A 27,266-nucleotide genomic window follows, 5' to 3' on the forward strand; every position below is an offset into this window, starting at 1 on the left:
ACGGGCATGCCTGGCAGGAGCCTATTATGCCCAAGGACGAGTCATTGTGGTTTCACATGAAGGGCTTCTGGGACAAGAGGTAGAGTCTACATTAAAGATTGGTCTTAGAATTTCTGCCTTCAGTAAGTCATGTTCAGAACATTGTAAAAATGTTTACATTACTCTAGATTTAAACATTTATTTTGTTGTATATTAATTTCTGTCCATCAGCAGTTTGCTGTCCAGAGTATGTTAAATAATGATATGGATACTGATCTGCCAGTTGTTTTACATGCTTAATGAACTACTTCTTTTCCTGCAATAACTGCCTTTATCACAGGCACTGGCTCCATTTTGGAACAATGCTTTACACTGGTTGGATGAAGGCCGACAGGGGGTGATTGGTGTTGAGCCTGATCATGCCCTTAACATTCTCAGAAAGTCTGGGTTACAGTGTGAGAAGACAAACCTAAGAGAAGGCCTGAGTGTGTTTGTGTGTACCGCATACAAAAATGATCTTGTGAAAGAAATCCAAGACTTTGTGGCAGAGGGAGGAGGCCTGCTGGTTGGGGGCCACGCCTGGTACTGGGCACAGACAAACAGTGGTCAAAATCCATTGACGGATTTCTCAGGTATGATAATGCATCACCTGCTCATTTCATGGAAATGTAACATGATGCATGCCAAAGGTGTTACTGGTGCTATGCTCTAAATGCAGGTGCTAGTGTGAAAATGTACAAGGCAATGACACATATCATTCAGAACTCAAACCTGCTACAGGTACCGGAACATATGAGCGGAGTGGAGCAGTGAGAATTTCCGCTCCTTGCTCACTGAGCTGTTCTGCTGCTCCATTCATGCTCTGTTCATAATCACTCAGCGCTCAACTCAGATTGCATCCCGCTCCACTGAAATCGCACCCACTCACTCTAAAAGAGGGGAAGAAATCTGCATGTATTGTGCTTTTAGCTTAAACATAGCCTTACATTACAAAGTACTAAAGAATGGCAACTCATTTTTCCAAACAGAAATTGTTTATTTGAAATTAAAGTTAGGCATTTCTAAAAGTCATTATTGAGCTTGCAATGGCCATTTTTTGACTGAAAAGTGTTGGATGACTGTGCAAAACAGATGCATTATGGATCAGGTTTGGGCATGCTTCAGGCTCATGGTGTGAGCAGTACTGGAGCGAAATTGGAGCAGGGCATAAGGTGGCGCTCTCTCCTTCTTAAAAAATCCACTCTGCGCCCAAGAAAATGACCTGCTGTCACTTCAACCACATCAAAGTTTATAAGGGTAAAAGATGTCAGTTGTGCCAGAGCTTTCCCTTAAATGTTGAGCTAATGTGAAAATAAAACACTAGAGCTGACAACTGACAGAGAGATAGGGCTAACAGGGCATTTTGGTAAAGATTAATGCAAAGAAGAAATACTGAGTACAAATATAGGCTAATGGTGAAACGTTGTAAGGTCCTGTACATACAGTAAAGCAGATACACAGGGGAGGGTAATGAATCATATGAAGTGGATCTTGGAAAAACAAATATCGGCATCAGTGTTCCTATAATTCACCCATATCAGTCCAGTCCATATGATTAGGTTCAACAGTGTTCGAGTCAGTTAAATGATGGTACTTTTGCTACATTTTCTTTAAGGGAACAAGATCCTGTACAAAATGGGCTTGGGCCTGTTGGGGGGAACAATTGGAGGAGGAATATACAAGGCCCCTGACCCCAGCCAGGCCATCAAAGATACCTACCACTTCCGTCATCTTCTAAACCGCTTTGCTGGCCATGTAACATATGGGAAAAAGCTTACGGCGAACGAGGAAGAATGTCTTAAAAAACTAGGCAGCGACTGCTCCATCTTGTTGAACATGAAGGCTCATGACTGCTCCTCCTATCAGCAGATTGTGTCCACACTCACTGACATCTTAATGAAGTGTGGCATGCCACAGGTGAGTATCTTTGGACTGCTGTTTCTGTGTCACTGAGCTGCAACAAAGCATTATATTGTAGATCATAGTTGTGGTATATGGTTATCCTATCACAGCTAGCAAGCGATCAAATGGGTTAGAGCAACATGTTTTAAAATATTAACTGTTTCTTTCAAGGTGTGTGAAAGCAACCCTGTGACTAGTCCCAGAGACCATCTACTGCTCAATGTGGGTCCACAAATATATAAGGTTCACCCAAATCCTGATGCTCTCTTGCCCCACCTCATCAAGAATAACCCACTGTTGCCTGTTGTGTATAATGCAAGGATCAGGATTAATGCCAACACAGGAGGTGAGACCTGGTTGTTGTTGTGTACAAATACAGTATGTCAACTTTTTATCTGAGTTAAACCCAGATGTATAAATCTCATTTTTAAGAAGGAGAAAGGCAAAACATGTCTATGTAACCTTTGCTGCTGCTACTGTGTGTGTCAGGAGGTGAGGAGTGGCTCAGTACAGGTCTCTATCTCTCTCCTGGTATGAAGACCTACTTGGTCATACCATCAGCGATTGTCGACAAGGGATGGAAGGTACTGTTGTGTATTGTACTTGTGTAATTGAGCAATGGATGACTGGTGGTCACACACACCTGTCTCCATAGAGAGCCCTGCACAGACAGCTTCCTCCACCCTGTCGCAGGTCCACCTGCTCTCTGACACTAAATTAAGAATGAATAGTTCAACTTTAACATAGACTGCTATGTCTGATGTGTTATGCAACATACTTGGCATTCACTGTATTTCATGCCAGGTCTTACCTTTTCCATCCTCAGCTCTCTGAACTTTTTCCCTGTCTTGGCTTCTTCTAAAGAATTTTTTTACATCCATCTACAGGAGCCAATAATGTTTTAGTCAAAATACGATCATTCAATGTATTAATTTAGTCCCTCTCATATACTTCAAGTCCATTACTATATTTTGTTTTGCACATCATTACATGGATTGCTATGTGCGCACTGTAGTGCACCAGCTGGCACACACGACACGCATACAGTACATGGGCACCGTGGTGTATGAACCCTGACCACTGCACCTCAGCTTGTATTATGCTTTGACATTCTGGATTAGAACAAATTGATTCTTTTCCTGTTGTTATCAATTTAAATTAAGACCATGGTAAATTCCTTGACATCTGTGTCATTCACCATGTCTCTGCAATTCTTCAACTAGTTGGACATTTTAAATGCATTTTATTGACTGCCTTTTTTATGTGACTGTAATGTTATTATGTGGTTTTATTATTTTGTCTATAATTGGAAATCCTACCATTTTGGGTAGTTCTCCCTTGTAAAAGAGGTTTCAAATTTCAGTGGGGATTCCTGATTAGATAAAGGTTAAATAAATAAAAATGCATCCACTTCTCTAGCTTTTATGCCATGCATCTTTTTATTTACAGTACAAACTATGCTCACAAAGCAGTAACACACATTCCATGTCTTTCTCAGATCCAGATAGGCTGTCAAACAGACTATCTGGGCCATGCAGAGCTGAAGAGAGCACCGTGTGTTCATGAACAGATTCCCATAACAAAAACAATGATGCAGGTGTGGAACCTGTGGGGGGGACTCATCTACGTGGTGGCTCCACCCAATACACAAGTGCAGGGGCTAGAGGTCATAGTGCAGATAGCTGTACCTGCACCATATTATAAATCTGGTGAGTCTGTGATGGTTGGATCTGTGGTGTGCGTTTGCTGACGTGTGTATCTCTGTCTTCATGGGGTTAATGGAAGGCATCTGATGGTTTCTGGTGTAAACATGGGTGTTCAGGAATAGAGAGCAACATATAGTTGGAGCATCTTGTTTAAAATGTAATGCTCAAGTTTCATTTGTTCTTTGGGACTCGCTCTTCATGAAACCTAAACAGGTTTGGACTCTTCCTAGCTTGGGGCGTTTTACATAATAATTATAATTAATCAGCGGTTAGTTTTGAATACACATATTCCTTTGTTCTCTTCAGGTGAGACAAAACTTGCCGAGTGGTCCTTGCTGCGCACAGCTCCTTCACCCTGGGCAGAGTTGGAGTTTGAAAACATCATCTTTACTGTACCATCAGATGTTGTTCGGAACCTAGAGCGCCCTGATGAGTTAGCAGCGATGTGGGATGCCATCATGAGGGCCATTGCTGACTTGGCTGCAATACCACCCAAATTTCCTCGCAAAGAACGTTTTGTAACTGATGTGCAGATTTCACATGGTAAGTGTTTTTGGTTTTTATAGTCTAAATGCCTGTTTCTTATTTGTTATCCCATTGAGAGTCCCAAGGAGATGAAGTCTGTCCCAACCGGTACAGAGTGAGAGGCAGCATACACCATGGACAGGTCTATCACAGAGCTAACACACATACAGACAACCATTTACACTCACATTCACAGCAATCTGCAAATTCTGGTGTTTTACCATCAATGCGGCCTGCTTTTATTATGCAGCACCGGGCAGGCACGGGTTGGCCTCCATTTCCATCTCTTCCTGACAGTAGGGAGTAATTGTGTTGACTTGGGTTCAGTCGCCGGGTCAGGTTCCGCCTTCAACAGAGCAGAGAGGAACATGCGACACTCTGAGCAAAAGAAAGAAGGAGAGGAAGAGGAAGAAGAAGGAGAAGCCATTTCTCTCAACTAAGCTACTAGTTTAGCTACCTTTTGGCTGGCTGACCTAAAGTAGCAAGTAAAATTTGGAAATTAGCAAAAATTGTGTAACACAGGTGCTTAAGTAGTGCAGGCATATGTTGTGATTCAAAAAGTTTGCTGATGTTCAGATAAACCTCACTGCAACACCTATAAAACTCCTTAATTTTTTTTTACAACATCTAACACTAGTTGACACTGGTTGACACGCCTCTGCAACGTCGCATGGCGGTCGGGGACAGTGCCTCTGGACTGGCAGACCGGGGTGGTGGTCCCTCTTTTTAAGAAGGGGGACCGGAGGGTGTGTTCCAACTATAGGGGGATCACACTCCTCAGCCTCCCCGGGAAAGTCTATGCCAGGGTACTGGAGAGGAGAATTCGACCGATAGTCGAACCTCGGATTCAGGAGGAACAATGCGGTTTTCGTCCTGGCCGTGGAACACTGGACCAGCTCTATACCCTCTTCAGGGTGGCGGAGGGTTCATGGGAGTTTACCCAACCTGTCCACATGTGTTTCGTGGATCTGGAGAAGGCATTCGACCGTGTCCCTCACAGCGCCCTGTGGGGGGTGCTCCGGGAGTACGGGGTCCGGGGCCCTTTGCTAAGGGCTTGTTTAAAATGTAATGCTCAAGTTTCATTTGTTCTCTGGGACTTGCTCTTCATGAAACCCAAACAGGTTTGGGGTCTTCCTAGCTTGGGGCATTTTACATAATTAAAATTAATGGTTAGTTTTGAATACACCCATTCCTTTGTTCTCTTCAGGTGTGACAACACTTGCCGAGTGGTCCATGCTGTGCACAGCTCCTTCACCCTGGGCAGAGTTGGAGTTTGAAAACATCATCCTTACTGTACCATCAGATGTTGTTCGGAACCTAGAGCGCCCTGATGAGTTAGCAGCGATGTGGGATGCCATCATGAGGGGCATTGCTGACTTGGCTGCAATACCACCCAAATTTCCTCGCAAAGAACGTTTTGTAACTGATGTGCAGATTTCACATGGTAAGTGTTTTTGGTTTTTATAGTCTAAATGCCTGTTTCTTATTTGTTATCCCATTGAGAGTCCCAAGGAGATGAAGTCTGTCCCAACCGGTACAGAGTGAGAGGCAGCATACACCATGGACAGGTCTATCACAGAGCTAACACACATACAGACAACCATTTACACTCACATTCACAGCAATTGGCAAATTCTGGTGTTTTACCATCAATGCGGTGCAACCCGCTTTATTATGCATCACTGGGCAGGCACAGGTTGGCCTCCATTTCCATCTCTTCCTGACAGTAGGGAGTAATTGTGTTGACTTGGGTTCAGTTGCGGGGTCAAGCTCCGCCTTCAACAGAGCAGAGAGGAACATGCGACACTCTGAGCAAAAGAAAGAAGGAGAGGAAGAAGAAGAAGGCATTTCTCTCAACTAAGCTACTAGTTTAGCTACCTTTTGGCTGGCTGACCTAAAGTAGCAAGTTAAATTTGGAAATTAGCAAGAAATTCTGTAACACAGGTGCTTAAGTAGTGCAGGCATATGTTGAGATTCCAAAAATTTGCTGATATTCAGATAAACCTTATTGCAACACTTATAAAACTCCTTAAATTTTTTTTACAACATCTAACACTAATATGGGTCATGCATTATGCACTTCCCTGTGATTGTGTGAAGATGCACAACAATGTGAAGTCCTACAAAGTTTCTCTTTCCTAGCTATGAAACCTGAAAGAGTCGTTGATATAAAACTTTGCTTTCCTGATTTTCCTTTGCTCAGGTTGGATGCATTGTGGTTATCCTGTCATGGCATACAAGTCCACAGCAGCTGAACTGGTCAACATTACCCGATCTAAGAAGCAAAACCTTTGGGGTCCCATTCATGAACTTGGACACAACCAACAGAGAAGCTGCTGGGAGTTCCCCTCACACACCACAGAGTGTACATGCAACCTGTGGTCACTGTATGTGCATGAAGAGGTGCTGGGATTCAACAAGGCAGAGGTGGAGTATATCAGTTTAGTGCTTGAGACCAATGGCTAGAAAAAAAAAGTCTTAACCCTCCTGTTATGTTGACCTGAACAGTATCTTTGTAATATAAACATGCAGGGGGATGTTGCAAATATGTGAATTGAACCATTTTCATTTTATATGTTGATCACACCTATTACGCCAAGCAGACGAAGTTTCATACCAATAAAATATTTTTAACTATTTTTTTTAGATTTTTTTTGTTACTTTGCACTGGGTCAATTTGACCCAGAACATAACAGGAAGGTTAAGCTATATTGTGACACAGTTTATATTAATAAATGTCACAAAAGACAACAACTCTTTTTTATCCTTTGTTGAACAAGTATTTTGGGATTATATTTTTTCATAGTCATGTTGTTTTGTCTTGTTCAATGCAGGCTCACCCAGCTATGGCTTTATCAGACCGAAACCAACGAGCACAAAATTATGTTAGGGCAGGCAGGGATCTCAGTGGCTGGGACACGTGGGTAGCACTGGAGACTTATGTGCAGGTAAGAGAGTATTACTGTCTATATGAACCCTGTGTAGAAACTATGATTGGGTGACACTGGAGTCACATTTTAAACAGAATCACACCCAATAATCATATTTTGCTCTACCCATAAAACCCTAAACCCTCATTATACACTAGAAAATAAAAATGCTGGATGGAAAATGCCCAGACAACCATGTTGTTTTTACATTCCCCTGTACCCGTGTCTCCTTCCATATAGCTCCAGGAGAAGTTTGGCTGGGGTGCCTTTAAAAAGGTGTTTGGAGCCTACCATCAGATGAGCAACTTTCCTGGTGACAACAAGGGAAAGATGAACCTGTATGCTGAGACTTTCTCCAACACTGTGGGGCTGAACCTGTGTGGATTCTTTAAGGCCTGGGGCTGGCCCATCGAAACAGCCACTGAGGAGAAACTCTCCAACCTGCCTCCCTGGAGCGACCACCCCATGGTCAAATATGGTTGAACTTCAGACTGCTGCTGACTAAAAGTGCAGAGAGATGAGTTCAGTCTGTACCAGAAAACAAAAATGCTGGATGGAGAATGGCCAGACAACCATGCTGTTTTTTGAAAATCAGTTTTATTGAAACTGCTTTAGAAATAAACTGACTTGACAAGCAGCCGCTTGATTTCTGCTTCATTACACATCTTTGTTTCTAGTACTTAGTGCTAGCACTGTAAACTCTGTTGTACATGTTATTAATTTTGCTAGTAAATGTTATCCCTACAAAAAAGACAAAAGGTTCTTTTTCTGAGTCATAAAAACACAAATTCTCTAGATATACGCATGGTTCTTTTATGAATTGGTAACCTCCATCTTAATACTATACTGAACAATAGTCAGTCAGTCGAGCTCTATAAGAGACGTACAGTAAATGCCATGATCTGGGTTTAAAATGGAAAATAAGCTTGTCAGGGCCATGCAAGTGTGTGCTGGTATATCTGACTCCACCAAAATGCCTTTCTGAAATTGTTGCATGATAAGCTGGAGGGAGAATTAACCAAACAGTCCAAATCCAACTGGTACAGCAACCTACTGTAATAGAGAGAAAGCAAAGTCAAAATGTTAGTTATTGCATGTTACTCCTAATGTTAAGTGACTCTAAACATTTATAGTAAGAGTTATCAGCTGGACATGTTGCCATCATTGAAAAACGTACTCCAATTTATCAGTAACTGGACAATTTGTACTGAATGTAATGAATTAAATGGAATGCTATTGCTTTGGCAATACTGTAATATGTAAGTGGTCGTGCCAATTGAGCTTAATGAATTGGAATGAACTGAACTGTGAATTGGTGAGTACATAATAATATGACTAGTGTCTGTACAGCAACCTGTTAAGACTTTCAAGTTAACATATTTGTGGATGGGTTGAGGCCAAAGATACGCATGAGTACGAGTGAGGCATGAGTGTTTAATGGTTTTTTAAACTTTAGCTGTTGATTATAACATGACAAAAAACACTAATGGAGGAAGCATTGTTCAGTGTACTGACAGAGGCTCAGCACGGCTAGACTTTAGGGCCAGTCTTTTCAAACCAGAAGAAGCATTATGCCCTCTTTACACTGTTTTTGTTTTGTTTGTTTGTTGTGCAAATCAAATTTATTTAGATGTTTTAGGAGCTCTCTCTCTGTTCAGCAAATGTTAGCCAAGTCTGTACATTGTGAATATTGGAGAAAGGGGGTCAGACCCACACAGGCCTCTGTGCATCTTTAGTCTTAAATACGTATATACATACTGTACATACATATATGTTTTGGCCGAACAAAAGCTTAGTGTTGTCTGGAATGTTTGATCTACAGTATATAGTTTAGACTTGCCCTCATCAAGTAGAAGCTCCTTTGTTGGTTTGGGTCCTGGGTCTGACCTGATGCAAATGCAATGTCTTTTGGCAATATTACAGTTGAATTTTTATGGAAGGGAGTCATTAATACCACAGTTATTATGATGATGTTTGTGTAAAATTGTACTGTATAGAGTATATTTGTTTAGTGGTACACAGTCTTCATAAGTTTCTTCAAGAAATAAATACACAAATGTGATATTTTATAGTCAGTGTGTGTTCTTACAGTCTCAGAATTTGTCAAGCTGACTGAAACACACCTCCAGCTAAGAATATCTGATAAACCTTACTTCCTAACACAATTTACTGTAAATTTGACTCCACACAGCCTTCTTTTCATCCACCCTCCTCCTCATCTGATCACCACGTCCAACCAGTTTATCCAGTCCTACCATGAGGAGGCCTAAACTGATGAGTCAAGCCATTCAGTCCTCCCAGGTAGCTATTATCATATTCAACTGTCCATCTTTCCTGCCTTGCATGTTTTTATTCACAGAGCAAGCTATGCTGACAAAGCAGAAAAACATATTCCATGTCTTCCTCAGATCTCATAGGCTTTCGTTCCTTCTTCCATTCATAATTTTAGCAACTACTTCGTATTCTTGGGTATTCTTGTTTTTTTGTATTTTGTATTCTTGGGTGATCTTATATTTAGACTAGGTGTTTGTTCTTTTGGCTTTAAACTCTTTACTTGACTCCAGGAGAGCCCTGCACAAGAATTCCTATATGCTTAGACTGTGTGTTTATGCATAAATGGCAAATAAAAATCTTGAATCTTGTCAAACAGACACTCTACACAAAGCTAATGACAGCACTGTGTTTGCAGGACAGAGGCAAGGCAGTTAATACAGAAAATGCATTTCACTTGGTAATAAAACTATAATAATAAAACTAAACAAACCCAAAGGGAGCAGGCAAACAGTACAAAAAAGGGGTAAGTGACAGTGTGGTGGGTAGAGCAGTCGTCTCCCAACCAGAAGGTTGAAGGTTCAAATCTTCGTGCCTGCAGTCTACATGTCCTTGGGCAAGACACCAAATCCCCCATTGCCCCCGATGGTTAGAACCATTGGTTGAGTTGGCGCTGCAGATGGCTGCCTCGGCTCTGTACCAGAAACATATTCCTTGTGTGTAACATACTTGGCCAATAAAGGTGATTATCCTATCCTTATCAAATGGGTGTGGGCGGGTTTCCATGTTCTTGTGGTCAGGAGGCAAAGCAGCTTAAATTTCAAACAGAGGCATTTCAAAGTGCTTCATAAAAGCCAAGAAAAGGATTAGAATAACACATTAAAAGTAAACATTAAAACCCAGAATAAAATAAATTTTACAAATCAGATTAAACAATTGTTTACATGAAATAAAATACATAAAGTGAAAAAATGCAAATAGACAAAATAAGATCCAAAACACAACTATAGCATAGTTACAATGCAGTAAAAAGTTAAAAAATTGCAGTGCAGCAGGGAAAAGTACTGCAGAGAAACCAACCAATCAAAGGCACATGAACGCAGCAGAGCTTTCAGTTTCGAGTTGACTGTGGCTTGAGCAGGGGCACATTTAAAGTCACAAACTTGGACCTGTAACGTCTTGTTTCTCAGACACTGCTTGCCTGACTGGTCAGGCTTTATTTTGCCATGACAGCTCAACTCACAAACAGCAACAAAACCGTGATGACACAGAAATCAGTACCTTGAATACACAGAGCCTTACTGCAGTTATACTTGTGTGCCACCAAGTGTCCAGTACGTTACATCTTCCATTTGTGTGCAGCGTAGGAGCTAAAGGCAGTTTTTTACCACCTGACTGTTGGGTTTATATTATTTGTTTGCTGAGGTACATGTAGTGGTAAACATTTTGCTGCTGTCAAGCATTGATGCGAAACTGCGCAAACTCACCTTCGAGCTTCTCAGCTTTGATAGATTGCTGCTGTATGTATTTTAGAGTTAATTTCACACCATTGGTGACCTGTTCATAAGAACAAAGCATGCTTTACTTGTAAAGTAGTGTCATATATTAACCCTAATAATCTTACAAATAATGTGGATATTTCTTCTGTCAATCAGCTGAGCTTTTCACTGATAGATTATGTGCTCCTAATCTCTATGGGAAGGGTTGCACTATGCACTAATACATTATTTCTTGTGAATAATGGATGATTAGGTAACCCTAAAGTGGTGGCTCATCTTTCTGATAAGACAAGAACATTAATTTGATTGATTAACTCATTTATACACTATATTACAATTAGGGATTCTAGCTGTGTTATTAATATGTTTTTCACATGTGTATTTTGATATTTGCCTTTCATGTCAATTAAGAAAAACACACCTATAAGCAATCACATTATTCTCCTGTTGTTTTTTATTCATCTGTTTATTGTTTAATGAAAACAGTAATATGCATTAGTCTTAAAGCTGTTAAATGTGTCAGGGCCAGCGTGTGAAGCTGCCGATAATGTCAAGCGGTGAACTCAATTATAAGGCCAGACGAGGATAAGCAGAACACTGTTTCTTTAATAAGTGTACTGGTCACAAAACAAATGATACACACTGCAGGAGTCTGATTCAACATGTATCACTCTCAGGTCCGTAATACAGTTCAGGGTCAGAGCCAGCAAGCTTACACATCCAAGGTATCCATGAGAAGCACAGTCAGAAAGGGAAGTCTAAAGGTCGATGCACAGTACACAATCAGAATCAGGAGGGCTAGGCAGTAATCGGTGGTCAAAAAGGCAATCTGGGGTCAGAGCTGGAATCACAGGTGCAAGAAAAATGCTGGGAAGTCTGAACAGGAGTTAGAACAATCTGGCAGCTTCCTGGTGGGAGGAAGCTGCCTATAAAAGGGTGAAAACAGGTGCAAACAATTGTCATTCATTAGGGTAAAGAGTCCATGGCTCAGATGAGACTGTAACGGGAAGTAATGTCGAAATAAAAGCAGGAGACCTGAAGCAGACGGTACAGAATCATAACAAAATGGTCACATGTGCCATGTTGGCACATGAAACTAAATTTGTTTATATTGTATTACCAAACATGAATCAATATCAAAACCAGCTTTGGGCAGTTAATGTATGCAAATCTAATGTAAAATTAAAGGGCAATGGCACCTAAAATTGTTTTCCCATCATCCCTCCTGTAATGTCTTATGCCCTGCAGTTCTTGTGAAACAGCTCCCCTACTGGTCGACTGGAAAACTGCTGTAAGAATTCTCCCAGTTCATCCAGAGTGAGCTTCTCTACCCAGTTGTCCTCTGTATTCCTTGCTGTGGCACCGCCACTCTGAATGGGCCTGTCATTGTTGTCCACACAGCAGTAGGCATTCCACAGGTAATCAGGGATGTTGACACGATTCACATTGTTTTTGACAATCCAATTGTCTGCAGAGGGAATGGCACCAACCAGCACATAGGCCTTAGAGCACTTGTCCTGGAATAGGTCAGCAAGCTGGGACTCGTGGATCCTCCAGGCATTCTGGTTCAGCTTTGGGTTCTGAGGAACCACATTAGTCAGGGTGAAAGTGGCGTTGCGGCTAGGTACTATAACAGAGATGAAGCGTTACAGCAAGTTAATTTGTTTTTGCTTGTGAGTGCAAAAAAAAGTTATGTCTTTTGTTTGATGCTGAACAGGTAGTGTAAAGTTGTTTTTTTATGCAGCCAAAAACAAAATGGCTGTAAGAGACAACCCAAGTAAAACTGTGGACTATGCAGTCTGACTGGTATCTTACTATAAAGCTCAGAAAAACTAAAAGGGGCTACAGATAAAGGCAACTGATAGGCGGTGGTGAGTGATCCCTGAGATGTTATCACTTTTGGATGTTCTCATTTGATACACTTTTATTTTTTAAGAAATGTGAGTTATGACCACTCTGCTAGCTAGACATTTAATTTTTGAATCAGCATTTGTAAAGGTGCAAAACTGTGGAAGATCCCAGAGGCATGCACAGAGTTAAACTTTTAATTTTGTTTCCTCAAGCTCACAATCATAAAATATGTAGTGAATGCAGACAGAAAAAAGTCATAATCACACATACAAGTAGATAATCCTGGAAAATAATCCTGTGATATTCCTTTTGTTTATGTAAATTATAGCTACAGCTCTTTGCTGGCTAAGAAACCCAGTGTTGAATTTCTCCTACCTGCATGATGTCCATTGGGGTTGAGGTGACCACGGTCAAAGCCAGAGTTGGTGTAATCCTCATTCAGAGCCTGTCGCTTTCCTAGGTAGACACCAGGGTGGTCTTGCCCCAGCCGGTAGTCATCCTTCATCTCTGCTTGCCAGGAAATGTTAACCAGCTATAGGGCCCATAAAAATCTCAGCAGGGCATCAATGGCCAAAATGAAAGCACTGCTCCTCTAATAAAGTAATTTACTATAAGATGTCATTATGTCGGGTGGCATAATGGTCCAGTGATTAGCACTGTCACCTCACTTCAAGAAGGTTCCAGGTTTGAGTCCTGGCTGCCTAGATAGATGCATTAAATGCTCTCTATACTTGTGATATGTATATGTGTATATGTATGACACTCATTCTCATTATTTTGTCTTAATGCTATAGATGCACATATAGAATATAAAGATGTGTAGTACCAACCTGAGGCTCTACAAACCACCTTGTCTCTCTGCCACCTCCACTGCTGGGCTGGAACTGATATGCAGAGTAGACCGCAATGCGGTGGTTGGTGTCATATAGGGTGGCGAAGTGGTACCTGTTAAGTATAGCGACTGAGAGATCAGAAGTGGCGATACAAAAAACAAAGGCCAAAAAAAAAAAAAAATGCTGGAAATAGTAAGCAGCACTATAAGTGAATAAAAAAGGTAAGAATCCAAGTGGGAACATTCACAATATAGCAACCAATATACAGTACACTGTAGTATAGAGGCCTGAATTCCACCTACCGACCTGTTGACAAATCGCTGGCAGAGATGGGCAGCACCAATTGTAGAAACTCCCCATTCTGGCACCTTCTCTTTATAGAAGTAACTCATGCACTCTGGTACATCCTGAGATAAAATAACAGGCTCCCAAGTAAACCACAACACTCACACAGATTTAACAAAAAGATGTTTTGAATTTATTGAAATAAGGTCATAAACCTCAAAGCGTTCTACAACATCTGCATGGACACATAAGAGGATCAAGAGAAGAGCGCACCAAGTTTCCAAGGTTTGCATTCTGGACAAAACCTTTGATATCAAAATCGTTTGACTGCCCTCTAGAGTCAAATAAAACAGAACAGAAAACAACAGGATATGTGTGTGGCTTAATTACATTCAGCATATGGAGGTCATTGTAAAAGTATTCACATGGAAGGAGGATTGGTCTGTTTGTACCATATCTGTGTTCAACTCACCTGCTGCTGTACTGGTCTGCTGCCAAAGTCTGTCCTGAGCAGAAACTGGCTTTTATAAATGACTTCTTCACACCCTTCACTTTGTTTATCTGCACGTCTGTTAACACGTGATATTTGTGTGGGATGAACCAAAACGTAGCGGCTGCATTAGGTGTGGATGAGGATGACCAACAGTGAGCGTGTAAAAATGGAAATAATGATACAGAAATTGCTTAAAATTAGGACTACTAAGGTGTGAGTCACAGTATGTGAAGCATGTGAGACAACATCCTCTATATTAGGGGGGTCATTATTTCATGTCATGCAAGTACTGTAATTAATCTCAATTTTGTGGACTTGAATGTTTCCTTTTTTCACTATTTACAATCAGAAGCTGATATTCCACTTCTTACTCCACTGCATATTTTTGATAACTTTGTTTCTCTGTTACTTTGCAGATTCACATTAATAATAAAACAATCAATAAATTAACTGTGGTGTATTATTATACAAGATAAAATATGATTTCAGTGGGGAAAATTCAGTTTCTACTCAGCAGGATATCATGTAAGTTACCAGCTTTGAGCCACAACATTAAAGTGTACACAATACTGCATCAATAATGGGTTCAATATACATTATTTTGAAATGTGCTATAATCAATAATGAGTACTTTTACTTTGGGTACTTCAAGTATATTTTGATGATAACACTTTTATTACTTGACCTTTACTTACAACATAGTATTTCAAAACTGTTACTGTTACTTTTACTCAAGTAAATAACCTGACACTGGTTTTAGAGCCCACAGTGGAATTCACATCTTGCCTAATACTGTATGAAATCAAGTCCTTTCCAATACATCCAGTAACTGTTTATTTTTAGCTGCTGTCTAATTGCTTGGAAACAAGATAATTTTACATGGTTACTGTAAGTCATACAGAAACTGTGAGGATGGTGAGATAATACATTTAAGATAAATATGTTTCAATGCATTTGACTAGTCACTGTTGTATTAATTCTCTAATTTTAATTCCTGTTATTTCAAATCAAGATCACCTCCTGGAAAATGTACATGTGCATTTGGCAGTTGCACTCACAGTCCCTTATAGCCAGCTTTTGGTTAGGTAACACTGAGATGTTTGTTCAAGTGTTGTTTTTCCCATGGTCACAGCACAGGTTGTGTGCAGGTTGGGTGAGGGAGGCCAATTTCAGTTAAAGAGCTGCATTGCTGGCAAATACTACTGTAACTGTTGACTATCAGGATGTCCCAGCAAGTCCCTAAAAAGCCTCCAGTTAATCCTGACAGGAACTAACAAGAGATCATATCGCTCCCATATTAGTCAAGTCAAGATTTTTATTTGCCATTTATGCATAAACAGACTGTCTAGGCATATAGGAGTTCTTGTGCAGCTCTCCTTTGGAGTCAGTTAAGGAGTCAAAGGCCAGAAAGAACACTTAGTCTTAAAATAAAAAAGTTACATACAGGCAACAAAGCATTAAAACCACAATACACAAAAATAGGGTAAGAGTATTTTCCCCAACCTCTCTGAATAGATTTTAGACATACAAAGCCCTTAATGACAAGGCTCCATTGTATCTTAAAGACCTCATAGAGCCTTATCATCCCAACAGAGCACCTCGCTCTCAGAGTGCAGGTCTACTTGTGGTTCCTAGAGTCTACAGAAGGTCCCAGTCTCAGTTGAGGAGGCAGACACCCTCTCTACCTTTATTTTAAAGGCAAAGACTTTCCCTCTTGATAAAGCTTATAGTTAGGTCAGTTTATTTCTAGTTTCCTTATATACAGTCCACTGACCATTCAGGGGCCTTTTGACAAACATTACACAAAAATACTATCATCTTTTTGAATTGGTTTAATAAAATACAATATTTTCTGAATATAATATTACGGCCAATTTTTAGAATATTCTTTCTCAAATGCAATCTTTTTAACAACATTTTTATGTATAGGTGGAATAAGTACCCACTTCAGCTGCCCCTACAGGCATCACTGCCACACTGAAGTGCTGGATACCAGAGAAAACACTGAGAGAATTAGGGATAAGATAAAGAGAATGAGGCTTTATGTAATCAGCCTTGTATTCTCTATTAATCGGCTGGCATTCAGTTTTCACATTAACCAGTCAGTGTAAATCTCACAGTACACAACTGTTGGACACTACACAACAAACCAGACTATGTTATAAGTGTGTTTGATCAGTATAATTGCTTATTAAGGAAAATAATTCAAAACAATGATCCATGCTGTTTGACTTTCTCTCTCATTTCAAATGTAAATAGTGTAAACACCCAGAGAGGGACTAAAAGGCAGTCAAACTAAAACCTCAGATAATGATCAATTAAAGAGACAGAGCCCAGAGCATATGAATGATAAGTTTTCATGTGTACATTAAGGCAATATCAAAATAAATAAACCACATATAGAATAATATTGTTTTGATTCAACTATTATATAGTGGATTTTTCAGTGCACACATTCAACTGATTGATGTTACACAGATAAAGTATATATTTCTTTATTTGTATTGGGTAAAATAAAAAAAGATGTTATTGCTAATATCCACCTCTAGGTTGCAGTATTGAATTAGGATTTCAAGTTCACCTTTTATGTCTTGTTTTTCTTTTGAAACGCTCTTTCCATTGCAAATTATTCAACTGTTTAGCCACCTGGAAAATACTCACTCTGGAAACTGGTGATCCAATCATTGACAGCATTCTCAAAAACTCAAAACAAGCACATTACAGTTCAAAGCCATAAAACACCTTCAAAGTGCAGCATGTGGCAGATAATCATTAAAGATGTCACTTTGAATGACAAGAGAATGCACTGAACTGCCACTATGATGGATTCTAGTTACATCTTTTATGTTTTTGATTCAGCCTAGAGGTTAATTTAAGTGGACTGCATCTTTAATTGACTTGAATAGCACTTTGTCACTCAAAAAGATCACAGGAAGTTGGGTTCCCTAAACACAGATTTAGCCTAATCCTTGCCTCAAAAGCATCCCCAGTCACTGTCTGTCAGTGAGGATCAACTTAGTGTGGTTCCACAGAGAAAAATGTATCACTGTTTAAAGGTTGTTAAATTCACCTTTTAGTACATCTCATGAAACCACATGCTTTGATTTATATTCTGATTTGATCCTGATCACTTGAGTGATTGACTGACTAGTTAGAATGTCAGTGTGACTGTTGACTACCTTTGGGCTCTCTGGTCTTACAGATTCAACGTGGATAACAGAGACTATTGTGTCAGTGAAGTGGCCAGCATTTAAAACAGACAAACGCATTTTAAAACAAGATTCTGTCATTTGCATTGCCCCTAATGTTTTGTTTGCAGTTGGCTGACTGATTGGCAATATTCATATGCTCTGAATCAACCTGGGAGTTGGGACAATCACAAGGGGTAAGAAGACAAATTTGACGGGTCACAAGGTGGTAACAGAAAAAAACACTAAGGTTCGAATTTCATTGTTTACTGTGTATACAACTACAACAAACAGTGTCAACTTAATGTCCACTCTGCACCTGTTCTGTAATTTTTTAATCATATCATTTAATTTTCCACATTAGATGGAGTTGCACATGTGTCATGGACCCAAAAGCAGCTATTAAATAGACCCTGAGACCGTTTTATCAAATTATTATTATTTTTAAAGCTTTCCTCTGCAAAGAAACTTACTGCAAAATGTTTCCTCTGAAAATTATTCAAATAAAACAAGTAGACAAAAATCTCCCTTGCTTATTTATCTGACAATCTGTGACCAGAGGTTGCTAGTAGACATTTCTTCATTTTAAGGTGTCACAAGTATGGGCAGAGCCAACACATCGGGATCTGATTGGCCACCCCTGGTGCCAACCCTGCCAGAGAAGAATATATGATGCTTGTCAGTATTAATGAATGAAAATGAAAAACAATGACAAATTGTTATCTTAAATACAACCCCAAATCAGAATAACATTGAAAACAACACAGCACCACATTATTTGATGTGATAGCTCAATTTTATTCTTTCTACAAAATAAACATTCATTTCATTTCTGATGCCTGCAACACAAAATAAGTTGGGACTGTTGCATTTTAGGGCCAGTAGTGAGGTAAAACAGTGAAATGATGATTCCATTTGAAACAGGTGATGTCAACAGGTGACTGCAGTCATGACTTGGTAAAACAGTGGCATCCAGGAAAGGCTGAGCCCTTTAGGAGCAAAGATGAGCAAAGGATCGCCCACTTTTATAACAAATGTGTGAGAAAATTATTGAAATGCTTAAAAACAATGTTCCTCAAAAAAAGATAAGAAGGGGTTTGGATACATTGCTCTCTACGATGCATAACATGATTAAAAGATGCAAGGACTCTGGAGTGATTTCAGTGCGTAAAGGCCAAGGGCACAAGCCTAAGTTGGATGACCGTGCTCTCCGATCCCTCAGATGGCACTGCATCAAGAATTGTCACTCTTCTATACGTGATATAACCACATGGGCTCAGGATTACTTTGGCACACCTGTGACAGGCACTACACTACGTAGTTACATCCATAAATGCTGCTTAAAACTGTACTGTGCCAAAAGTAAGCCCTTTGTCAACAATGTCCAGATGCTAGTCGACTGCTCCATCTGGGATGGAGCATCACACAGTGAAAACGTATACTGTGGTCTGACCAATCAGTATTTCAGGTCTTTTTTAGAAGGAATGGACGCCACGTGCTCCGGACCAAAGGTGAAAAAACCATCCAGACTGTTACCAGCAACAAGTCCAAAAGCCAGGGTCTGTCTTTTAAGTGCTGTGAGAAGGAACAGAAACACCACACCGTGGTAAGCGCTTTACAGTCCCAACATTTTTTGAAATGTGTTGCAGGCATCAGAATTGAAGTGAGTGTTTATTCTGAACAAAGAATGAAATTGATGAAGTATCACATCAAATAATGTGCTGCTGTATTGATTTCAGTGGAATACCGGACACAGATGATCTACACATCACTGCTTTCAGTTTTAATTTCGAGTCTACATATATCCCAACTTCTTCTGATTTGGGGTTGTATGACTAAAATTTTCTGGTGCTTTATAATTGATATTGGTCAAGTTGGTTTTATTTTATATCATGCATACAGCATGATATTTGCATGTATTTCTCCAATTGTGTTGGTTTTTTGTAGAGTACTTGGCAGGATTCAGCTCAGTGGCGTTGGGAGAGGGAGCATCATTTCACACCAGAAGTACAGCTAAAGTTAGCATAAGAAAGTGTGTCTCATTTTTACACAACATAAAGAATTTGAATCTTAATAATGTATACTTAATTATTTCATAGAACCAGGGATTTAATTTACTTTTTACATGTATTTCAAAAAAGAGTCAAAAGATTGTGAACCAGTGATCCTTTTGACCCTAAACATACAATATTTATCCCTCATAGTCTTTTGGGTTTTTGATTTTCACAAACAGCAGTTTATCAGGTGGCATTTGGAAAGACATGCACAGATGTAGGATTCCATAAGACTCACTGAAGTGTGTTATCTTGGCCTGACATTTGGAGTAATGCAATGACTTGGTGAAAACCCTGAAGTACATTTTGTTCAGTATGACTGCAGTGCTGCTGAGAAGGCAAAAAGGTGAGACTGCATCTTTCCACACACTTACCTCTGTGTCTGCTCCAAGGACAGATGGCCAGACACACATTGCAGCCCAGAGAGAAGAGGGAAGAGAGGAATTGAATCACATATGGATGCCCCCTCCACCCCTGAACCCCATTTCCCAATACCCCCTTCCACACATTCCTACCCTAGTTTATCATTTTCTTTCATTCTTTTTCATATTTTTAAGTCTCTTCATTTCAGATGCCTTCATACATTTTCAGTATCTTTATGTATGAGTCTGTCTCTTTCCTCCTCACCTCCCCTGGTCCCTCCCTCCCTTCCTCCCACTTCCTCCTTCTTTCTCTCTATTTTTCTCCTCCTCCAGTCTACATCTCTTCCAGTACTTCCCTCCTTCTTTTTTCCTTCCTCCTTCCTTATCTTCCTCCATCCTTCCCTTTCTCCATCCCATTACTGTAATCCATCACTCTTCCATCAGCCACCATGCAAACAGGCCTCATGGTTCCCATAGCAACCACCTCCGGCCCGGCAGTGCGCAGCCACTCTCTGATTGGCTGGCAGGGTCTAGGCAGTCTCAGTCTGTCTGGGAGATGTGGTAATTGGCTGGGAAGCCATACACACACGCACACACACCCAAACACACACTACATACACATAGTACAGTATTCACACATTGGCATACATCCTCATGCATGCACACCAACACACACACACATATAAACACACTTATGCTTACTCTGGGCCTAAATAAATATACATACACATATTCTATTGGATATTGAGTGGAAAACACACACACACACACACACTCACACACTACATAAACATCCTCTGAGACATGAAAGGGAGACTGGGGTCAGAGTAATGAAGCTCATAAGAAGATGGGGGCTCTAGGCTGTGTACAGTATGTGTGTGAGTGGGTGCATGGAGCCTACAGTATGTGTGTAGAAGTGCATGTTTATGTACACGCACGTCTCTGTGTGTGTGTGGCACAAAGGCATTTATGTGTGGGTTTCTGTATGCACAGCATGGGTTGGGGGTGGTGTGTAGGATTTTGGATAAGGTTGGAGCTCAGCCAAAGGATAGATGGAGGAATTGGTTTTTACGGCACATATTGTTAAAAATACCTATATTCCCTGAAGGAACCAAGTGTGCACCAGTTTTCGGTTTTCTGACTTTTGGATGGAAGCAGGGAAGGAAAAAAAAAATGGAATTGTTGATCAGCTTGACTTTACCCTGCTGCTGTTGCTCAGCCAGGTCTGGCCAATGATGAATGCCTCATCTGCAGGAATACATCACAAATAGAACAACTGTACCTGCCCTGAATAGCGAAGTGCATTCTCTTCTGCTGTGTTGTTTGAAAACAATTGTGGACAATGGGGCTCTTTTGTTCCCAGGTCTCAGTTTTTCAGGCCAGCTACAGAAGCAAAACAATGCTCCTTTAATCTTTTGTGAATTCATAGCCAATTTGTTCCTTTTTCATACACATGAAAAGGTGAAAGGGAATATTTAAGGGCTGGTTTGCAAAAAAAGAAAAGGTCCTAGTGAATGTGTTTTAGCTGCAAAGTGTATTTTAATTAGAAATGATAATTAGTTATTCTGGGTTCGAAAGCTGACTTTGAACACGTTTCTTTGATAGATTGTTATCTGCACAGTGAGAAGAAGAAAGAATGGTTTGTGCTGCCTCATCTCCCAGTCTGCAAGTGAAACTGCATGTGAAGGAAGAATTGTGTGGGCTAGAATGTCCTCCCCACCTAAGAAAAAAATTGTTAAACAGACTAGCAAGCTGCCCTAGTTGGCAACAATACAGACAACCAGACGAGCAGACAGGCAGACTGACTACCGTCCAAAAATGCACAAATTCAATGATTTATACCACAGGAACAAGAGCAAATAAATGCACACGCGCTGACACATACTGTACACATGCACACAATGACAACATAAAGGTAGAGGTCATTTTTCAATTTCATCTTTTTAATGGAAAAAAATGAGTCGAGGGTAGAGAGAAAAAACTGGGCAAATTGAGAAAGCCAGATGAATTCACAGAGAATGACTGACAGCAGTGATGACAGCAATGCGGTCACAGTCCACATTTCAAAGCATTCTCAGGTACCAGACACACACACACACACACACACACACACACACAGAGAGAGAGAGAGAGAGAGAGAGAGAGAGAGAGAGAGAGAGAGAGAGAGAGAATGAGGACAGAGAGGAGAGAGGGAGGGAGCAGTGGATAAAAAATGGCCAAGAAGATTTCATCTTCCTTTCAAGGTAAAAAATACAAATTAAAAACTCAGCTTTATCCAGTGTTGTTTACAACAGACAACCACATTGAAAAAATGTAAAGATTAAAAATAAAAAAGCACACCCGCACTCATACAGTACATACTTACAATTAGTTTCTTATTTTTGGGAAATGAAAAAAAGTGCAAGCAAGATCACAGAACAACAATTTACAAGAGAGACCAAGAATGTCTCAACCTTCTGATTTAGCCTCCCCAGTAGCCTAAAATGACAGGAGATGGTGTCAGCTTGAGACCCAAAGGTTCCCGGTCTAGCTTTTGTTGACATCCTCTCCACAACCTCACTTCGACCCCCATGTTCATACGCCTTGGTCTGTCCATTTGTACAAAGGGAAGGCTCATTAAATAATCACACTGAAACCCACCCTTCCAACCCCCCAACATGACTTCCCCTACCTCCCCAGAGTACAATCAAAATTAATTTGACTCCACCATGCTTCTCCTATTAAGTGCCAGGAAAGCTCCCAACATATAGGTTTTTCAGTCACCGTCAGCATTATCATCCTCACCATCCACATGACTTTCACTCACACTTTAAACCTAGATGTTAGCTCTGATTGATTGATGGAAATAAGCATTTTTGATTGGATACAACTGGTTTGTTGGCAAATATTACAGATTTAACATTAATGAAAGAAATGGCATATTTCCTCATCCAAGTGCCTTGTGTAAAATGTGTGCACTCAAGTATACTCTTGGTGTACTCGACATTAAAAACCTCTAGCAGTGCTGTGAGAACAAAATGTCTGCAGAATAATAATAATTCACTATTTTAGTTCAGATTGCTCTCTGACCTTCCAATAATTACAGGTGATTATACACACACACACACACACACACATACATACAAACAAACATACACTTAGAGGCATAAACACACTCTGAGAGCAAATGCAACCACACTGTGCAAAATGTGAAAAAAAAATACAGATCACAAACCAAACAAGGAAAACAAGCAAGAAATGAACTAAAATTAAAGGCTATTTTTCATTGTGATTTTTTAAAAATCGACACTGATGATGTCAAAATATTAAATCAGAAATGTTTCAGGTGTCATTCATGCATCACTGGAGTTACACTGAATTGAGGGATAGCACAGTATTTGCACCTAGTGTCTTTCTTATCAAATGGCAAACAGTTACAGTTCAGGTATATTCTCACAAGCCATCTGATCCTGTGAGTGTCTGTTTAGAGACATGATGCAGCATTCAATAGAGATGGTCATTCAAACCAAAACCAACTGAATCAGACCTGTTTCATACTTTGATATGTACACAAGAATACTGTATAAAAAGGCAATTGGTTGCCCTTAATTTAAAGGTAGGGTTGGCAATCCTGGAAAAACCAGCAAGAGGAAGCGTGATTTTGAAATCTCACCCTTTTGTTCTGACTTCTCTGCAAAGCCACTCCTCCAAAACACAACGTGTACTGCAACTGCACTGCCTGACTACTACTTAAGAGATTTCAGGAAAATAACAAAGTCCCTTCCAAACAAAACAAAAGTGATAATTACCTGTCCAGCATAAAAACGGCCACCATGCCACCAATTTTCAGCCGCTTTTGTTTTCTGAGTTGTCGCCATCATTCAAAAGCCACACCAGTGTTAATTTGTTTTACTTCTTGCAGCATTCAACATCTTTTTAGCTGTAACTTCCATGAATACAGTGTTACCTGCCAAGATCTACAGCCCCGAACTGTATTGTGGGACCTCTGGTTCATGGCTAAACTGCTTTAGCCCTGGCTTGTAGCCAGTAACTAGCCTTAGAGTAGCCAATTAGGTTGTACCGTTTAGCTTTATCCTAATCACTTTGTTTTAGTTTTCTTATTCTCTTTTTGTTTTATTTTTACTCTACTTTTATTCTATTTTAGTTTCCTAAATGCTATGGCATTCAATACTAGGTGAGGGAGAAATGGTATTTGATTTTCTGTATGTCCTGCACATATAGTGAATTGGCAATAAAAATCTTTAATCTTGATCTTAGAAGTTCGGACTTTTCTGGCCAGCTAGCTCCATTCAAACACAGACTTTATTCCTTCTTGGTAACATGAACACTGCATGTGGCTTTTGATGCCAAGCTAAATGCATTACAATCCTATCTATACATTTAGAGCTGACTGCTGCTGGTATTTTCCCAACTTGTGGCAGCATTTAAAATGAGTCTGTTCTGTGTGGCAGTCTTCTCACTCTCATACTGCTCACACTAAATACAGGTAGCAACTTCTGGCAATAACATCAGCATTACTTATAAGGCTATAAGTCTTAAAGGGAAAGGTCTGGCTTGTGACAAAGGTTTCCATTTGCGAATGAAAGCTGCTGTGGGTAACTTCTTTGTCAGAGCTCTCTAGCTTTACCTATCAATACAGAGGCATAACACATCTACCTGAAACTGCAACACCTTGTTAAAGACACTTGGCTCCCACATTGAGTGCACATGCAGAGTGCACGCATGTAGGAAGTAGGGTAACAGGCAGGTAGGCCATCCAGTGGTTTTGGTTGGGACAAGTAAAATGACTGGTCAGGCTTTTTTCAGCCCTGCTGTTGCCACAGATAATGGATTTTTTTCTTTATGTTGTCAGTGCATTTAATGTATTCATTACCATTGGGATGAAAAGCGAATTTCAAGATATGTAACCAAAAATGTTTCTAAAAAGAATCGCCAACCCGACCTTTAACCCCCTATTTACAGCTATTGTCTCCAAGCTTAAAGCTCAAAGCTCATTGGATAGATCCCTTCCCTATAGCTTACTAACTAAACAATCAGTAATGCTAAAAGATCCTTATAAATCAGCAATTGCACAGCTATCTGGTGCCCATTAAAGTTGCCTTGAGAAGTCCAGCTACACTGGTTGAGGATAACATAAAGAGACTTTTGAGTAAAAGATTAAAAAAAAAATCTCAACGCAAACTAACAAAAATACATGCTGGCTAAGTGGCTAGTTCCTTTATGAAAAATTCAGCCTTAAGATTTGAGCTTGGTCTATGAGTGCTGATTTGCTGGCTTCTAATATACAGAGCAGACTGGTAGGTAACAGGTATCTCCTATCAGTGTATCACTTTCACAATACAGCTGGCAATTTGTCATTTGACTTTTTCCACTCTGAAAACTTACTGACTTTTAATTTTGTTAACAATGTCCGCTTGGGAAACAGGGTCCAGGAAGCCTAATTTCAGTACCATTCAGGAGGTAGTATTAAATTAAGTTCTAGGTACTTGCAAGGGGGAGTTGGTGGTGCTTGCAGGGTGTCCTTGATTGGTGAAGTAGTTGCTGCTCGTGACTGGTCATACAGAAGTGTCTTTCCATCTCAACTACAGCAAAAACAACAGCATAGCAGCAACCACTGTTTTGCTTCTGTGTGTATATTGACAAGGACTTTAAAAATAATTTGTCTGTCCTGTTGTTACCTTTTTAATGATGTGGCCCCAGGTGTTTTAACGTACACCCTATCCTTACCAACATGTAAAATACAATGGAAAAGCAAAATAAAACCAGCCACCTCTGTCCTCTGTCAAGCTCTAGGTAACATATTAAGTTCCTGTAGTAGAAAAGCATATTTAGACACTAGAGATTTTCAACTTGGTACTCTCACCAAGCCCAAAGATCAAAAATGACATTGCTAAAGCTAATGCTTCTATATGTCACTTGATCAGACACATTAGCAAGTATCAAACAGAAGCATTGCTAATACTTGACTGTTCAGATCATATAAAAATACGGTGGAGAAGTGGTTTGGCGTCTGTTAAAAACCACTTTTTGAGGCATATTTGATCCTAAAAAGTCACATTTTGAGTGGAGTATCGCTTTAAGCTAGAAACAAAAACTTTTGTGCAAACACAAAATCAACAACTCTTGACACAGTCATTGTGTTGTGGTGATATTTATCCAAGGTTTAGTATCATAAATGTAGTAGAATCTGAGATTGTGAGATAAGAAGGTCCTCACACAGACCTTGCTAGGAATAAATAAAATGCAAATATTGCTATGCAGTTAATGATTTTAAATGGGCCTAAAGTGCCCATTGCATGCTTTTCCATGTTTTACTTATCTACAATGTTACAACAATGACTTATCATTTTAAATGTGACTGAAAGCTCAAAAAAGGTGTACCTATGTTGTTGTACTTCTATGCAGAAGCAGCTTAGTTTATACAAGTCTCATGAACTCTCACTGGCAAGATGTTTTTTCCAGCTATGTAAAGTTTTATGCAATAGTTTAAAGATTTTCTTGAATGGTCATTATCTCCAGGCAGTTGTGCATTCATGTGATCTTGCCTGCCATCCACCGGTGTCATTGTAAAAGCAGCATTTTTTTGACTGCATATGGTTTTGTGGATATACTTTCCCTCCTGCTGCTGCACTGTGACCAGTGGATGTGCAAATAAATACAGGGCCTGAGGTTACTGCATGTCTGGGAATGTTCATGTACAGGGACTCGTTGTTTTACCTGACTGGGTCTAACCTACAAGCGGCCAGCCAGTGAAGCCCCCCACGGTGGTGGATGATCAGCTCATCAACAGTACCTGTTTGTTTTGACTACTTGTGTGTCTGCTGCATGTGATGTGTTGAAGGTTGGTACCGGTAAGTTAAAAAACCCACACACATTGCATGCTTGTTAATGGGTTGTTTCTGTAGAAATTTGTTTTAAGGCTGCAGAAGTTACTATGGCTGCATTATGCCAGTTAAAATATGGGGTTTCTCAATTACCCACTTTGTCTAGAGTGTTCTGGTTTCATTGGTTGATATATGGAGGAGAAATTCATATTTATTAATGCTGTTGTGGTTCATCGTGCTGTCCACTTTCATATTCTGCCTCAGACATTTGAGGTATTGTCATTGTTGAAAATGTAGCTTATTTGTCAGTGTTTTTTTGTTTATGCGTTGTACTGGGTTCCTGACCAGTCTTGTGTCGAGAAGTGTTTTCCTGTTGAGATGTGTTTCCCCTGTTCAAAACTTAGTTTCATGTGGCACCCCCCTCGGTGGTTGTGGTTAGGATGATGTTAGGATTCAGGTTAGGGGAAACACATCTCAATGGGTAAGCAGGTTTTGACACAACACTGGCAACAAGAGTTGTGCGCA

General features: G+C 40.1%; 2 protein-coding genes across 2 annotated transcripts in view; one reads left to right on the plus strand and one right to left on the minus strand.

Moving 5' to 3' along the window:
* The window catches only part of LOC109951433 (TRPM8 channel-associated factor homolog), a 25,566-nt gene extending 17,890 nt beyond the window's left edge, over positions 1 to 7,676 (plus strand). Inside the window, exons 5-14 of the mRNA XM_020585944.1 lie at positions 1 to 79; positions 320 to 611; positions 1,634 to 1,935; positions 2,092 to 2,266; positions 2,410 to 2,504; positions 3,419 to 3,629; positions 5,359 to 5,595; positions 6,355 to 6,578; positions 6,986 to 7,099; positions 7,322 to 7,676. Coding sequence (XP_020441600.1) covers positions 1 to 79; positions 320 to 611; positions 1,634 to 1,935; positions 2,092 to 2,266; positions 2,410 to 2,504; positions 3,419 to 3,629; positions 5,359 to 5,595; positions 6,355 to 6,578; positions 6,986 to 7,099; positions 7,322 to 7,564 — 1,972 coding nt within the window. The 3' untranslated portion in view covers positions 7,565 to 7,676. The remainder of the gene's footprint in view (positions 80 to 319; positions 612 to 1,633; positions 1,936 to 2,091; positions 2,267 to 2,409; positions 2,505 to 3,418; positions 3,630 to 5,358; positions 5,596 to 6,354; positions 6,579 to 6,985; positions 7,100 to 7,321) is intronic.
* A 4,410-nt stretch (positions 7,677 to 12,086) lies between these two features.
* LOC109951375 (endonuclease domain-containing 1 protein) lies at positions 12,087 to 14,320 on the minus strand. The gene is made up of 6 exons (XM_020585849.1): positions 14,293 to 14,320; positions 14,036 to 14,154; positions 13,842 to 13,942; positions 13,533 to 13,647; positions 13,078 to 13,234; positions 12,087 to 12,478 (listed from the first exon to the last, which is right to left on the minus strand). The coding sequence occupies exons 2-6, from the start codon at positions 14,111 to 14,113 to the stop codon at positions 12,087 to 12,089; spliced, it is 843 nt and encodes a 280-aa protein (XP_020441505.1). The 5' UTR covers positions 14,114 to 14,154; positions 14,293 to 14,320.
* Between the last annotated feature and the right edge of the window lie 12,946 nt (positions 14,321 to 27,266).

The sequence above is a fragment of the Monopterus albus genome, unplaced genomic scaffold (genome assembly GCF_001952655.1).
Source record: "Monopterus albus unplaced genomic scaffold, M_albus_1.0 scaffold8.1, whole genome shotgun sequence".
Lineage (NCBI taxonomy): Eukaryota > Metazoa > Chordata > Actinopteri > Synbranchiformes > Synbranchidae > Monopterus > Monopterus albus.

What these genes read in the sequence shown, in the direction of transcription:
- LOC109951375 (XM_020585849.1), bottom strand. Translation starts at nt 14,113, where the DNA reads ATGCAAACCTTGGAAACTTGGTGCGCTCTTCTCTTGATCCTCTTATGT. An exon ending in TGCCAGCGATTTGTCAACAG is followed by an intron (nt 13,648 to 13,841) that starts GTCGGTAGGTGG and finishes TATACTTAACAG; the next exon opens with GTACCACTTCGCCACCCTAT. An exon ending in CCCCAATGGACATCATGCAG is followed by an intron (nt 12,479 to 13,077) that starts GTAGGAGAAATT and finishes TCTCTGTTATAG; the next exon opens with TACCTAGCCGCAACGCCACT.